This window comes from Poromitra crassiceps (genome assembly GCF_964638095.1).
Source record: "Poromitra crassiceps genome assembly, chromosome: 2".
NCBI lineage: Eukaryota > Metazoa > Chordata > Actinopteri > Beryciformes > Melamphaidae > Poromitra > Poromitra crassiceps.
The window spans coordinates 54,978,980-54,993,632 of record NC_139624.1 but is presented as its reverse complement, the minus strand read 5'-3'; the positions used below and the strand labels follow the sequence as shown (position 1 = coordinate 54,993,632).

Genomic DNA, 14,653 nt, shown 5'->3' with positions numbered 1-14,653 from the left:
TGCTGCCACAATTGAGCCCCTCTGTGTCCGCTGCGATAGCCCATCCGCATGATTAGTTGTGGAGTTGTTATTATTCTCAACTGGAAGCGATGAGAGCCGGTGACAAATACACGCAGAACGCTGTGAAAAAGCTGGATGTAGCGCACTTTTCAGTGCAGAGCAAACTCAGCAGAGAGCCACCAGAGACACACCCACGGAGGAGGGGTTTGCAGTTGAGGGGGGGGGGTGGGGCACGCATGGCAGCATACAACACCGACCCAGACAGACCCAGACAGCAGGACAGGATTGGTAAACACAAGCTAGAATATCTGATGCCCACCAGCAGTAAATCAAGACCAGCAAGAAGCTGCAACCAGCAGCGCACGCAGGGGCCAGCGCTGCTGGTTGCAGCTAAAAAATATTATTTTGCCAAGCAAAATTCCTTTGTTTTCACTGTTTTATTGAAGGAAATTATTTTTGAGGTGTCACATCAGAAAATGTTAGCTTCAGAGTCAGTCATGTGCTTGAAATGCTTCATTTCACAAAAGGCTAATTATCTCAGCTTCTAGTTTGAAACGTCTCTTTTTGGTGAAATCAACCTATCTTCTCCGGCTCATAACTAAAGAACGGAAAATGATATCAATAAACTTTTTTTTGCTGATGATAGAAGAGAGTCTCATCGTTCTTTGGGCGTGTTCGGTGTTTACATAGTAATATCACACAATATTCTGTGGGCCTCGAGAAATCACTGAAAACGCTCTGAAACTCTGGCACTGGGAGCATCCGTTTTCCAAAAGTGGCTGGCACTCAATGAGTTAAGGATTGGAATCGATCCTGTGGCATTTGGATCGATTTTTTTTTTTTTTTTTTTTTTTTTTTGGGACTAGGTTTGGGTGGAATTCGTTCCTCCTCGCCCCACTCCATTGCACAGCCGACTAACGTGAGGTGGAGCTTCATATAGTCTCTAGTTTTCTGGCTGGGCACGGGCCTTTGTGCCAACAAAACTGTTTTAAACATGGGGAATTCACACCGGCATGCGCCGGGGACAGCAGTGTTGGAGAGGAGACACATTGAAATAAAGAGTTCATTGAGGAGAACACGTTGTCTTTCGTATTTCCTGCCATAGGCATTCATTTTGTAAAAAAAAAAAAAGTATTAATATGATCGATAATCGATAATTGATCGTTCATTTTCACCAATTATCGATTTTGGAAAATTTTCAAAATGAACATCCCTAATCTATCACTCCCCGAGACAGTACGTTCTTAAAAGTTACATAAATAAAGGACCAAACAGCTCTCAAGGTTTCCATATCCTAATATTTGCTGGAGTTCCTCAGATACCATTTCCCAAAAAAAATTAATTTTCTGACAATTCCAAAAGACATGAGAGTGATCAACATCAAAAGACCGACAATCTCTCCAACATTTCTGTCGTTTATGTAGCTGTTTACTTTTTATTCTCTGTGTTATAAAATATCGGATCAGATTTTTCCATGAGAACTCCCTCCAGGTCCGTGAATTGGTGGTTGTTTGGTGCGTCTCCCACATTTCTAGCCAGTCTTCATCTGAGATTTCCACACTAAGCTCTTTCTCCCATTTCCCAGTCGAGTGTTTATCATTAGAGTTCAATGCTTGATACAATGCTGAAATGACTCTTATGTTACTTCCTTCATATGCCTTCATTATGATTTGGACGACACCATTCACTTCCCTGGAAGGGTCTACTTTGATTTCCTTTTTAAAATAGTCTCTTAATTGAAAGTATCTGTATAGGTCATGCTTCTGCAGTTGATATTTTCCTCTCAGATTTTCAAAACTCTCCAGCTCCCCTTCTTTCACCAAAACACACCAAGAGGTAATTCCTTTTGCTGCCCACTGCTTAAATCCTTGGTCGTACTGAGTTGATTTGAAGTTTCTATCGTAAGCTACCCATTTCAATATATTTGCATCTTTCTGAATCTTATACATTTTCAACATTTTAAACCATGCATTTTACCTTTTTAATGTGTTTCCAGAAGGATAGATTTGAGTCTAAAATGACTCCAAGGTACTGGAACTGGGAGACCAGTTCCAATTCATCTCCTCCCAGGAACACATTGGACCTTGTGATTACAACTGGTCATTTACTGAACATCATGCATACAGTTTCTTTTGTATTCAATAGTAGGCACGTGTTTTGTGTGCCTAAGCAAGGATGACAGTAAGGCTCCTTCCATATATGCTCCATGTGATTCTGTCCATCTAGGAGAGCTGCAGCAGATCCTGTCCAAGGACAGCCATCCGTCTTATTCTGCAGAGCTTTACTCCTCATACATCAACATCCTGCTAGGAGTCTTCTACTCGGTCTGTCGAGACCTCCGAGAGCTCCGTCACCTGGTCAGACACACACAGTCACACACTCTACGGCACACTCATCAATTGGACTGGAGATTTCTGATTTTGGTTTTGATTTGATTTCAAACTAATATTTATTTTATTTTCTTTGACTAGGCTGCACTTAACTTTTCAAAGTTCTGTGAGCCTTTGGAGGATGGAAAAGGTAAGGAAATTTATTAATTCATTTGAAAGTTACTTGATACATTTTTAAGATGCCATCTTTTACCCTTTTCTCTCTTTGTTTTCATTTGAAGATGGATTTCCTTTTATGTCCAGATATGTTTTGTTTTTAAGTTGTTTGTATACGTATGTTATGCCCCCCCCTTATAGAAAATCCATTCATTTCTACTGGGAAATTAATGATTCCTCTGTTTTCTACATTCCTGATCGCCTCCATAACCATTATGGTGTAAGTAAATGAGTGTCATGTAATTTCAGTAATGTTAGTTTATTTGTTGTCTTCAGTGAAAGAGAGCGACACGCACAAACTGTGGAGAAACATTGAGCCTCATTTGAAGAAAGCCATGCAGACGGTCTACCTTCGGGAGGTGTCCAGGTCTGTGTTTCTGTCATCCTGAATCTGCTCCAGGCAAAAATAATCAAATTGCGCTGTCCATTTTTATCGGATGGATAATTTGGCTGTTTTGAGGCCGTTGATAACATGGGCAGTGCAGCAGTCCATAGTGCCATCAGCTGTGGTCTTCCCTGTGGTTCCTCCTCACCACAGTGTGTTGTCTCTTCCTCTGTTTAGTGTTCAGTGGGAGCAGCTGCAGCAAATGGAGGAGAAGGAAACGGGAGCTGTGAGAGGTACTGACACACATATCAATATTGTTGCACTTAGGCTGTCCGGGACGGGTAATGTAGCGGTAGATTTCCTGCCTACCAACACAAGGGTTGCAGGTTCGCACCCCTGTGTTACCACCAGCTTGGTCGGGCTTCCATACAGGCACGATTGGCTGTGTCTACGGGTGGGAAGCCGGAATGAGGGTGTATCCTGGTTGCTGCACTAGCGCCTCCTCTGGTCGGTCGAGGCACCTGTTCGGGGCGGGGCTGCTATGTCCTGCCGGTGAAGCTCCCCGCTGTCAGGTGAAAACAAGCGGCTGGCAACTGCACATGTATCAGCGGAAGCATGTGTGTGTCTACGGCTCTCCCCAGATCGGCAGAGAGGGTGGGGCAGCAGGGGGAATTGGCCAAGTACAATTAGGGAGAAAATGGGGGGAAATCAGAAATATATATATATATGTATATATATATATATACTGTATATACATATATATATTGTTGCACTTAATAAAGATAGCCTGATGCGATTTCAGAACAAACGTTTCAGTGTGAAGTAAAGTGGATGTTCCTTGTTTGGTGTGATGTGTAGTGTACCTGCTTAGTCTTGAATGCAGTGGACACATACATGTGTTTGTATTAACTATATTTGTGAGGCCCTTCCATTGACTGCTTTCATTCCCTACCTACAACTACAACTACCCTACCTAAACCTCACAGCTGCATGCCATGGGCTTTTTTCACCAGCTGCCATTTTGTATCTGAAAAAGGCAGGAAGTAACACAGGTGCAAGCAAACATGAATGAGGGTTTCCAACTTCCAATCCTTTTAGGTGTTCCAGTGCCGGGGTCGTCCTCGTTAATGTTTTGTTGCACCTCTGTTACTTCCTTACTTTTAGACACAAAATGGCTAAGGTGAAAAAGGCTAATAGCCTACTCTACCCTAAAGTAAACCTAATCCTACTTTCTTAAACAAGTGGATGCTAGCAAAATGTTATTTCTCTGGGCAATAACACAAGTTTCCATTGCTGTTTTAGTGTCTTTATCACCAGTTGACCTATAGATGGCTCTACACTACATGTTAATAAACGATAATGATTGTTGTAACAGACTGCCTTGATATACATGCATCTGACACATCGTATTTATTTATCTCCTTACCAAGGATTGTCTGCTCATGCTCATGTTGAACTTCCTTATTACTCCAAGTTCCTGTTGATTGCTGCCTACCTGGCATCCTACAACCCTGCCCGCACAGACAAACGCTTCTTCCTCAAGGTAATGGAAAACGCTCTTCAGTGATTGTCACCAGTGCCACTCGCAGTGAGGCTCTTGTTTAAGTCATGCTCCCCGTCCCCCTACAGCACCACGGTAAAATAAAAAAGACAAACTTCTTGAAGAAGCATGAAAAGACGAGTAACCACCTGCTGGGGCCCAAGCCCTTCCCTCTGGACCGCCTGCTGGCTATTTTCTACAGCGTGGTGGACAGCAGAGTTGCCCCCACGGCCAGCATCTTCTCCCAGGTCAGATCATCTTCTCTCAGCTCAGGTCATCTTCTCCCAGGTCAGATCCCAGCAGGCTTTCACAGTTATTATTTAGTCACCACCACCACTCATTTGACTGTTTGCATAATTTGTAGAGCATCTCCCCAGACACTCACAGCGGGATGTATACACCAGGGGTTTTCAAACTGGCAGGCGGGGCCTCCCCAAGGGGGCTCCAAGCAGTTTCAGGGGAGGCTCAGTGAATGTGAAAATATTAGTTATTACATAAGTTATCAAAAGAAGATCATGTGTGATTTGGTTAAAGATAGTTCAGAGATACAGTACAGTAGTTGGAGTTCTACCATTTTATCCCACTTTCCCAGTCAGAAACTAATACATGCATTCAAAGATAACTTTTTTTAATCTATTAGGTGTAGTCAGAAGTATGTCAAATAGCTCAAGCTTACAGGTCATGTGACCTGCAGGCAAGATGGCTGCGTAGCACGCTCACTCTCGCTCTACTCTCCTTTTTTTACTGAACTATCCTGTTCATAGACACTGTTCTCCAACTAAAATAACTCCATCTTGTTGCCGAACACTTCATTGTTCAATGCCTGCAACAACGACACGAAACCGAACGAAGCAACAACGAGAACAACAAGAAGAAGATATGCCAGCGGACGAAGTCGGCGTGGCCGTACCAGGTGCAGCTGCAGATAACAAGCTAGCTACTTTCATTGAACAAGCCTTGAAAGACCAACACTCATTTATCGAGGCACAGTTCACAACTTTTGTTGGAAGACTGGACCAGATTCAGTCAGACATTTCAGTATGTACGGCAGATATCAAGAAATTGAACCATGAGTGCTCCAAACTTCATAACCGAATCACGAAAGTTGAATCCACAGCCATGGGTAAATATAATGAATTGGAAGCAGCTTTGGCTCAACAAGAAGACCGGTCACGCCGAGATAATATCCGTATCATCGGCATTCCTGAACGTACTGAGAACACCAATACTACAATACATCAACTTATCTATCCCCAAGTGGTTCCCTGCACTTGCCTGTGAAAAGCTTGAGATCATGCGAGCTCACCGCATCGGCCTGTCCCGCGAGGGCGCCAGAGGACCTCGCACAATTATCTGCAAGATGCTTCGCTCCACTGACCGTGATCGCATCCTCAAGGCTGCCAGGGACAAGGACCCCCCTCTGAAGATCAACGACAGGAATATTCGCTTCACAGCTGACTACAGCAACTACACCGTTACTCGACGCCGAGCCTTCTCCGATGTGATGGATGCTGCCAGGAAACAGGGCTTCCAAGCCTTCTTGATCTACCCAGCAAGGTTGAAGCTGTCACGCGGCGCTCAACACCACCTGTTTGAGGATGCCACGGAGGCCAAGGACTTTCTGAACACCGATGGAGTCGACGGAACGCGCCCCGATGGCTGAGCAGCTCCCTACAGCTGCTGTTGTTATCATCTTTGATGTTTGACGACTTTCATTATCCTTTTTCTTTTCCCCTTCCTTTTGTCTCTCTCATCATGCCCAGGACGCTCTCTATACAGTGGTGAGAACAGTAGCCTAATTTTATATCCTTATGTTGTTATGGGATAGCTCAAACTACATTTATAACCTCATTCTAATTTAATGTCCATATTATTATTACTAAAAAAGTAAAAATGTCGTAGGACATATATATTTTGTTTTCCTTTTTCCTTTCTAAGAGGTTATCTTTTTACCTGCAGGGGAATGAGCGGTGAGTGACTGTGCATAGCCCGCTTCCCCAGTGTCAGGTGGACTATGTGTTATGGGTGGGGACATTGCTTTAAGTCAATGTAATGGGCTTTTTTGGGTGGGCAACTTATGTGTTTTTATTTTGTTTGTTTGCTGGGGTTGTGGCGACCCATGTTTGGGGAGGAATACCGGTAGATCTCTTTCTGAAAATATTACCTGTCTAAATTCACTATTGATTTCATGCAGTTTATGCTGGACTGTTATTTCATGTTTCACCCAATCTAGCTATATGATATGACGGCTATTAAAATTGCGAGTTGGAACACTAATGGGCTCAATGATCAAACTAAACGCACGATGTGTTTAGACTACCTGCGGATACATAATATTGATGTGGCATTTATTCAGGAGTCGCACCTGAGAGACTCAGATGTTAAACGTTTTGCCAATAGACATTACCACACTGCTGCCTCCTCTTCGTTTGAATCTAGAACATGCGGCTCGCTGGTTGTGCTGAAACGTAATATTTCCCTGTCTATTTTAGAAACTTTTGGCAGCACAGATGGTCGAATCTCTTACCTTAAAACTGTTATTGCGGGGCGCAAAATCTGTTTTATTTCAATTTATGCACCAAATTATTTTGAACCAGATTTCTATAAGAAAGTCACAGAACTTTTATCAGATATGCAAAACTTTGCTCTTATTATAGGCGCAGATATGAACGCTACTTTGAACCCAGTGCTCGATCGTTCTCATGGGGACCAGCATTCTCATAATTTCGCAACGGCTGCTTTCCAAGGTCTCATATCAGATTTCAGCCTGACTGACTTATTTCGTGCAATTAATCCTTCTTCAAGACATTACAGTTTTTCTCTAATAGGCATAAAACAAATTCTAGAATAGATTACTTACTAGCTTCTCCAACTGCTATATCACAGCTTCATGATGTAAATATTCTTCCTAATTCACTGTCTGACCATGGAGTAGTTGTTGCGAAATTAACCCTCAGAGACACACCAGTCAGGGCCACAAGATGGCGCTTTAATATAACTTTACTTAAAAACAATGCTTTTTGTGAATACTTAAAAACTGAACTTAATACATTTCTGTCTGAAAATGCTGGTTCTGTTGAGGATCCACGCATACTTTGGTATGCAATCAAAGGTTGTATTAGAAACACTTCTATTTCTTTCTCTTCTAACCTTAATAGGGCTAGATTGGGTGAATTATCAGAACTTGAATTAAAACTGCAGAATATGGAAGAACAACAAATAAATTTGGGTTTCTCAGAAGAAAGGAAAAAAGCAATGGATTCAGTCAGGACGGACCTAAACTCTCTCTTGAGGTCTAGAGCAGAATTTCAAATTCACAGAACAAGAAGGAATTACTATTTCAATGGGGCCAGATCCAGTCACCTTCTTGCATTGAGATTGCAGAAAAACGACAAATATTTAAATATAACAACAATCAGATCAGAACGCGCCCTTCTATCGGACCCTAAAGAGATTAATACAGAATTTCGTTCTTTTTATGCTTCATTATATTCTTCAGAAATTTCACTAGATAAAGGTAACTGTAAAAAATTCTTAAGTAACTTGAGACTTCCCTGTCTTACTCAAGAGGAAGCTAAAGATCTCAGCAGACCTATCAGACGAGACGGCCTACAGAGAGGAGGTGAAGGCCCTAGAACAGTGGTGCCAGGACAACCACCTCTCTCTGAACGTCTCCAAGACCAAGGAGATCATTGTAGACTACAGGAGGGGGGGGGGGGGGGGGGCGCACACCCCCCAATCACCATCAATGGCAGTGGTGGAAAGGGTGGACAGCTTCAAGTACCTGGGAGTCAACATCCACCAGGACCTGACCTGGGCCGGTCACACCGCCACTGTTGTCAAAAAGGCCCAACAGCGACTACACGGACTCAGGCGCCTAAAGAAATTTGGGCTAAGGCCAGAAATCCTTAGGGACTTCTACAGAGGCACCATTGAAAGCCTGCTGACTGGCTGCTTCACCACCTGGTACGGGAACTGTACCACCATGGACCGCAGGGCGCTACGAAGAGTGAGGCGCGCGGCCCAGCACGTAACAGGATGTGAGCTGCCAGAACTGCAGGAACTATATAACAAGCGGTGCCTCAGGAGGTCCCTGAAGATCATCAAAGACACAAACCATCCCCACAACAGCCTGTCCCTGTTACCCTCAGGGAGGAGATACAGGGTCCCAAAAGCACGCACAAATCGCTTGAGGGACAGTTTCTTCCCACAGGCCACGAGACTCCTTAACACATTGACTGCCAGCCGTTTTTTTTTTGCTGTAGGTAGCTTCTGCCAGGCCGTTTTTTGAGGATTCTGGCTCATTTTAAAAGAGCCGAGGATTCTTTTCTGCTTGGAGTTTGTGAACACAAAGTTCAGAAAAGTACTAATAGAATGTGTGCTTTCTCTGTCTAAAAGAGTTAGTTTGTAGAGTTAGTAGTTATGTAGATATTAGCCGTTGAGTACAGCATGGTTTCAGCTGTCTGAGAGTGAAAGCTGAGATAATCGCAGTTTTGTGAAATTCAATCAAACAGGCAGAACAGTCACTTTAACCATTTATTTTTGGCATCAGTGAGAGATCAGACATCCAAACAATATAGTTCCGAACGCCCTCTCCTTCAACTCCTCCCTCCGTGGGCGTGTCTAGTGGCTTTCAGCCTGCGTTTGTCACAAGCGAGTGCTCTGCTGCTGGCCTGCTGCTGCTGCAGCGAGTTCGAGCAGCCTCCCTCCCTGGCAGCGAGTTCGAGCAGCCTCCCTCCCTGGCAGCGAGTGTGGATAGGTCTCACTCGTCTCTTGGGTTTGAGAGCCCCGATGAAGCCCCGTGCGACTCTAGGCTTATGCAAATTTGCAATCCCCCGTGTGCTGCTGCTGGCGCGGCCCGAGAGCGGCGAGTCTGGTGACTGATGACTGTAAAATCGGCAAGCCATTTCCTTGAGAATGGAGGAAGCAGCCGCGGGAGGCGGCTGCTTTTGGTTGACTTTCTCTCTGTCGGGAGGGCACCGTCGCCACCTAGCTGGTCGGTAAAATAGATTATACACATTCAATACTTCCAATATCTCCATAGGAGACGCGGGGGGCATTGATCCACGTAGCACCGTCAAAAAAAAAAAATCGAGTCAACGTGTTAACATACACAAATAGTGTAGTAGCTGTACTGTACCGCACTGTAGATGCTACCATTATGTATGTCTAATGTTTAATTGTATGTTTAATAAGGTATATGCTATTTGCACCTGTACGTCAAATACGTCGAAATTTTAAATGTTTAAGTACGTCCAAAGTATGCACATGACATGTGCACCTATGTGCAGTGAATATGCCACTGTCTCTGACTTGTCTTATCACTCTACTGCCTTATTGCTTGTTGTGTCTCTTGTTGTTTTTGCACTCATATGCCCTGTTATATTTGTACTCTGTTGTAAACGGAGTTCACAGCACAAGAATTTCACACGTGATACTTGTACTACGGAGTGACAATAAAAATCTTGAATCTTGATTCTTGAACCCTGACTGAATTACATAAGGCTTTAACTGGAATGAAAAAGGGAAAATCCCCTGGCTGGGACGGGATCCCCCCTGAGTTTTATGTTACTTTTTGGAATGAACTTGGGCAACTTTTTTTGGAGATGATTCTTGCCTCTATTGAAAACGGCTCTTTTATCAGGGATGCCAACTCTGCCATAATAGCTGTGTTACCTAAACCTAATAAGGACCCCACATTGTGTAGTAACTATAGACCTCTGTCCATTTTGAATACAGAAATTAAAATATATGCAAGAGTATTAGCCACCCGGGTAGAATCACATATGACAAATCTAGTTCACCATGATCAGACAGGTTTCATAAAAACCCGACTAGCATCAGACAACATGCGTCGTCTGTTGCATGTTATCCATGCTGCCAGAGACATCGACTCACCCTGTGCTGTTTTATCTTTAGACGCCGAGAAAGCATTTGATCGGCTAGAATGGGACTATTTATGGATGGTTCTTGAGAGGTTTGGTTTTGATTCAGATTTTATAAAACTCACTCAGGTACTTTATGGTAACCCCTCTGCTATGATTGTCACAGGCAATAACATCTCCACCCAATTTCCCATCCTACGTTCTTGCCGTCAAGGCTGTCCTTTTTCTCCACTTTTATTCGCTCTTTCGCTAGAACCTCTAGCTCAGACAATTAGACAACACCCTCTCATCTCACCTATTAAATTTAATGACACTAGTCACCACACCATTTACGTAATGCATATAACCTGCCTGGTTTCTTTTTTTTCTGTATCTTCAGTTAAGGTCTTCTATGAAAGCATATGGTGTTCCTTGGAACACACAACTCACTCCTCACGTTTTACATAACATTTTAGATAATGAAGGTCAAACCAAGAGCTTAGTATCTGCATTGTATTCTTTGTTATCTTTGTCTTCTTATAAACCTTTGCAAGTTCAACAAGTATGGTCTAGGGACCTGAATCTTCCTATTGATGATGAATCTATTCTATGGAACAAAGTATGGGGGTCAGTGGTGGAATCCTCTAAGAACCCTGACCATCAACAGATACACCTAAACTTTATTCATAGAACCTATCTCACCCCAAGAAAACGCCACACAATGAAAATTATTTTTTCCCCACTGTGTGACCTTTGTCCTGATGGTCATATAGGAACCTTTATGCACATGTATTGGGAATGTATGGATGTAGCGTCTTTTTGGAGTCAGGTGGCCTCCGCACTATCAGATTTGATGGGAACTGTAATTCCATGCTCACCAAAAGCTATGCTTTTAAATGACTTCCAACTTTCATATTCTGGAAAACGTGTGGTGTTAGCAGGTCTGACAGCAGCCAAAAAGATGCTGACTCTTCGCTGGTAACCTCCTCACACACTTACACGCACACAATGGTTGAACTGGTATCTTGATATAATTGTTATTGAGCTATCTGTGGCCAGAATGCATGGTGCAACTGAGAGCACTATCATACAATGGGCTGATGCATACAATAAGATAAAAGAGATGAGAGGGTGAGGCGTTTGTTTGCTTTTGCTCGTTAATATAATGCTTTAACAACCTGTGATTTTATAGTGTGCTACTTCTGTAACAGTCCGTATACATTTGTTGATCTGTGTTTTGTGACAGGCTAACAGATGAATGTCTCAGGAGATCGGGGGGTGGGGGGGGTGGGGGGGTCGCCACGGGGAGGATATGAGGGGAAAGCGAGTTTAAACTTGCATAATGTGTCTGTGTGTCTTCATGCCCACACATGTATCTGTATATACTTGTATAATGGATGTCAATATCTTGCTCCCCTGAAAGAAAATAAAAAATATTTGATCACAAAAAAAAATAAGTATGTCAAATAGCAACATCAGGCAGCAATATCAGGCTATCTTGGCACAATTGTTGAGTGTCTATCTGATCAAATAACATAATCATGATCCCATAGGCATCCAGGAATTGAGCGAGGGTGGGCGTCTTTTTCCAAGCTTTGTCTGAGGGGAGGCCCACAGTCTCAGACTTTGAAAACCCCTGACCTATAACAACCATCACTCCTCCATTACTCCGCTGCTGCCGCACCCGCGCCGATTTTTACCCTTGACATCGTGATGATTCATGTTGGTAGACATCGTCCAACCCTACATGGACTTACTGTAAACGTACAATATATTTGATCTTAGTTCAGTGCAACTGGAGGGAGATCTCATCTCACTTCTATAATCCGGCGAGGGGGTTGCGGTGCACAATTGCTCAACAGTTGAGCAGGTGACAGGCTAGAAATGAGTACGCAATATTTCTAGTATTAAATGTCAACCAGTCACAGTGACAGTATTTCGAAAGATGTTAAGTGATACATAATAAAACGGAAGCCATTTGCAATTATGTAAAAAAAATCATAGTCATAAACATGTATTGGCTTACTAAGCATTCTGGACTATCTGCATAATATACACTCTTTGACCTCTTTTGGCACTAAAGTTGCTAAATATATCACTGCTATAGCATTGTGCATAATCATTTCTTCTATACTATCTTTGTTGTTTGCCATTGTCCTAAGTTAAACCTGCCTCCATATAGTGGTATAAGTTTTACTCATTAGTCCTTTTTAAGTGGTAAAAAATAGTTCTCCATGACTGTGACTTCCAAATTAGGTTCCAGGGATCCTCAAGGGTCTTTCAAGTGGTCTGCACAAAATAAGAAAATAATTTAATTTCACACTGTTTGCATTTGCCAGATAAGCAAATGAGGGTAATGATCTGAAGTTTCTAACATTTCCATTTCTGGATGCAAATAGTATATTATTTGGTGTTAAATCAAGCCTAATGACCAAGATTTCTCAGATGAGTTTCCACCAAATATGTTTGTGATTTGGGGTCCTTGGCCGATTGCCTATGTATGTATTTTTGGTCCTCCACTCGAAAATGTTGAGGAAATTAGGCTTGACTCACATGATCGACCTAACTGGCTCTCATAATTTAGTGTGTGTGAAAAAGTTGTGGTTAAAGAAGTGGAGCAGAGAGTAATGTATTTAGATGTCTTCCCTGGTGACCCTGCAGCAGAGAGTAATGTCTTCCCCCCCTGTGTCCCTAATATATATTTAGATCTCCTCCCTGGTGACCCTGCAGCAGAGAGTAAAGCTTCTGGCATACTCTTCGCGCACGCGCTGGAGGCGGGGCTCCGAGGAGGGCGCGCGCACTCGGCGCAGGCCAAAACAAAACATACTCAGTGCGCAGCTCCAGGTGCCAGGCAGTCTGAATGAAATTTAATGTAACGTTCCCAATTCTATGTATTAAATTCTAAAAAACGACCCTCAACATTTGGGAAGGCTCAGGCACACAACTAGTTCGTTATAATCGAACATCATGCTTTGAAGGCGGCTGTACGATGGTGAGGACTCAATCACAGCAGATGTCCGCTGATAGCCTACCACGGAGATCTACAGGCACAGGCAGCAAAACCCGACGCGCTGATAGAAAAATCTCCATGGACGCGCCGCGCTGCGCTCAGGCCTCGCCCCCCGACACGCCCCGTGCGATTACGTCATAATCGGTGCGCGCCCTATGCGCTTGGCTGGGCGCAAAGAGTATGCCAGAAGCTTAATGTCTTCCCCCCTGTGTCCCTAATATATATTTAGATCTCCTCCCTGGTGACCCTGCAGCAGAGAGTAATGTCTTCCCCCTGTGTCCCTAATATGTATTTAGATCTCCTCCCTGGTGACCCTGCAGCAGAGAGTAATGTCTTCCCCCCTGTGTCCCTAATATATATTTAGATCTCCTCCCTGGTGACCCTGCAGCAGAGAGTAATGTCTTCCCCCCTGTGTCCCTAATATGTATTTAGATCTCCCTGGTGACCCTGCAGCAGAGAGTAATGTATTTTCCCCTGTGTCCCTAATATGTATTTAGATCTCCTCCCTGGTGACCCTGCAGCAGAGAGTAATGTCTTCCCCCCTGTGTCCCTAATATGTATTTAGATCTCCTCCCTGGTGACCCTGCAGCAGAGAGTAATGTCTTCCCCCCTGTGTCCCTAATATGTATTTAGATCTCCCTGGTGACCCTGCAGCAGAGATTAATGTATTTTCCCCTGTGACCCTATGTATTTAGATCTCCTCCCTGGTGACCCTGCAGCTGTTGACTCAGGTCGGTCACGATGACCAACTGGATGCCCCCAAATACAAATGTGCAATTTCTCTGGACTTCATCCGTGCCATTTCCAGGTGGGTGGGGGTGGAGGTGCATGTGTGTGTGAATACATGATTGAGACTGACTTTTTTTAGGTCATTGACATTTTGCATCCATTTATGTTGAGATAGTTCCCCAATAACCCCCCCCCCCTCCCCCCAGGAGGTTTTGATGCTGAGAATATGCTGTTTTTCTCTTCTTCCAGGACAGTTAACTTTGACATCGTGAAGTACTTGTATGACTTCCTATAAGCCAGCTGTGCACGACGGAGAGATGATACAGAGTGACAGTAAGAGCTGATTTCTACAGGAATGCACTTAACAAGGATTTTGCCACACTAAGGGATTCCAGTTGTGTGCCGCTGCCCCCCTGTGGCTGACCAATGACACTTTTGTTTCTGTAGAACCTCTGCTCAGAATGTGGGATCTTAGTGGGATGCACCTGCTTTCAACACATCCTGTAGAAATCCTGATTATGTAAAATGTCATTATGGAAAAACTGATGACTGGCCATATTTGATATTTGTAGAAATAAAAATAAATGCCACATTAGCTAATTCACTTTATCTTTGTTTCAGTATGATCTGTTATATATT

General features: G+C 43.5%; 1 protein-coding gene across 1 annotated transcript in view; it reads left to right on the top strand.

Annotated features, from left to right (window-relative positions):
* Nucleotides 1–14,653, top strand: part of orc5 (origin recognition complex, subunit 5) — a 33,301-nt gene extending 18,648 nt beyond the window's left edge. Inside the window, exons 7-14 of the mRNA XM_083651002.1 lie at nt 2,227–2,357; nt 2,472–2,520; nt 2,823–2,913; nt 3,109–3,164; nt 4,302–4,414; nt 4,501–4,659; nt 13,981–14,093; nt 14,264–14,653. Coding sequence (XP_083507128.1) covers nt 2,227–2,357; nt 2,472–2,520; nt 2,823–2,913; nt 3,109–3,164; nt 4,302–4,414; nt 4,501–4,659; nt 13,981–14,093; nt 14,264–14,309 — 758 coding nt within the window. The 3' untranslated portion in view covers nt 14,310–14,653. The remainder of the gene's footprint in view (nt 1–2,226; nt 2,358–2,471; nt 2,521–2,822; nt 2,914–3,108; nt 3,165–4,301; nt 4,415–4,500; nt 4,660–13,980; nt 14,094–14,263) is intronic.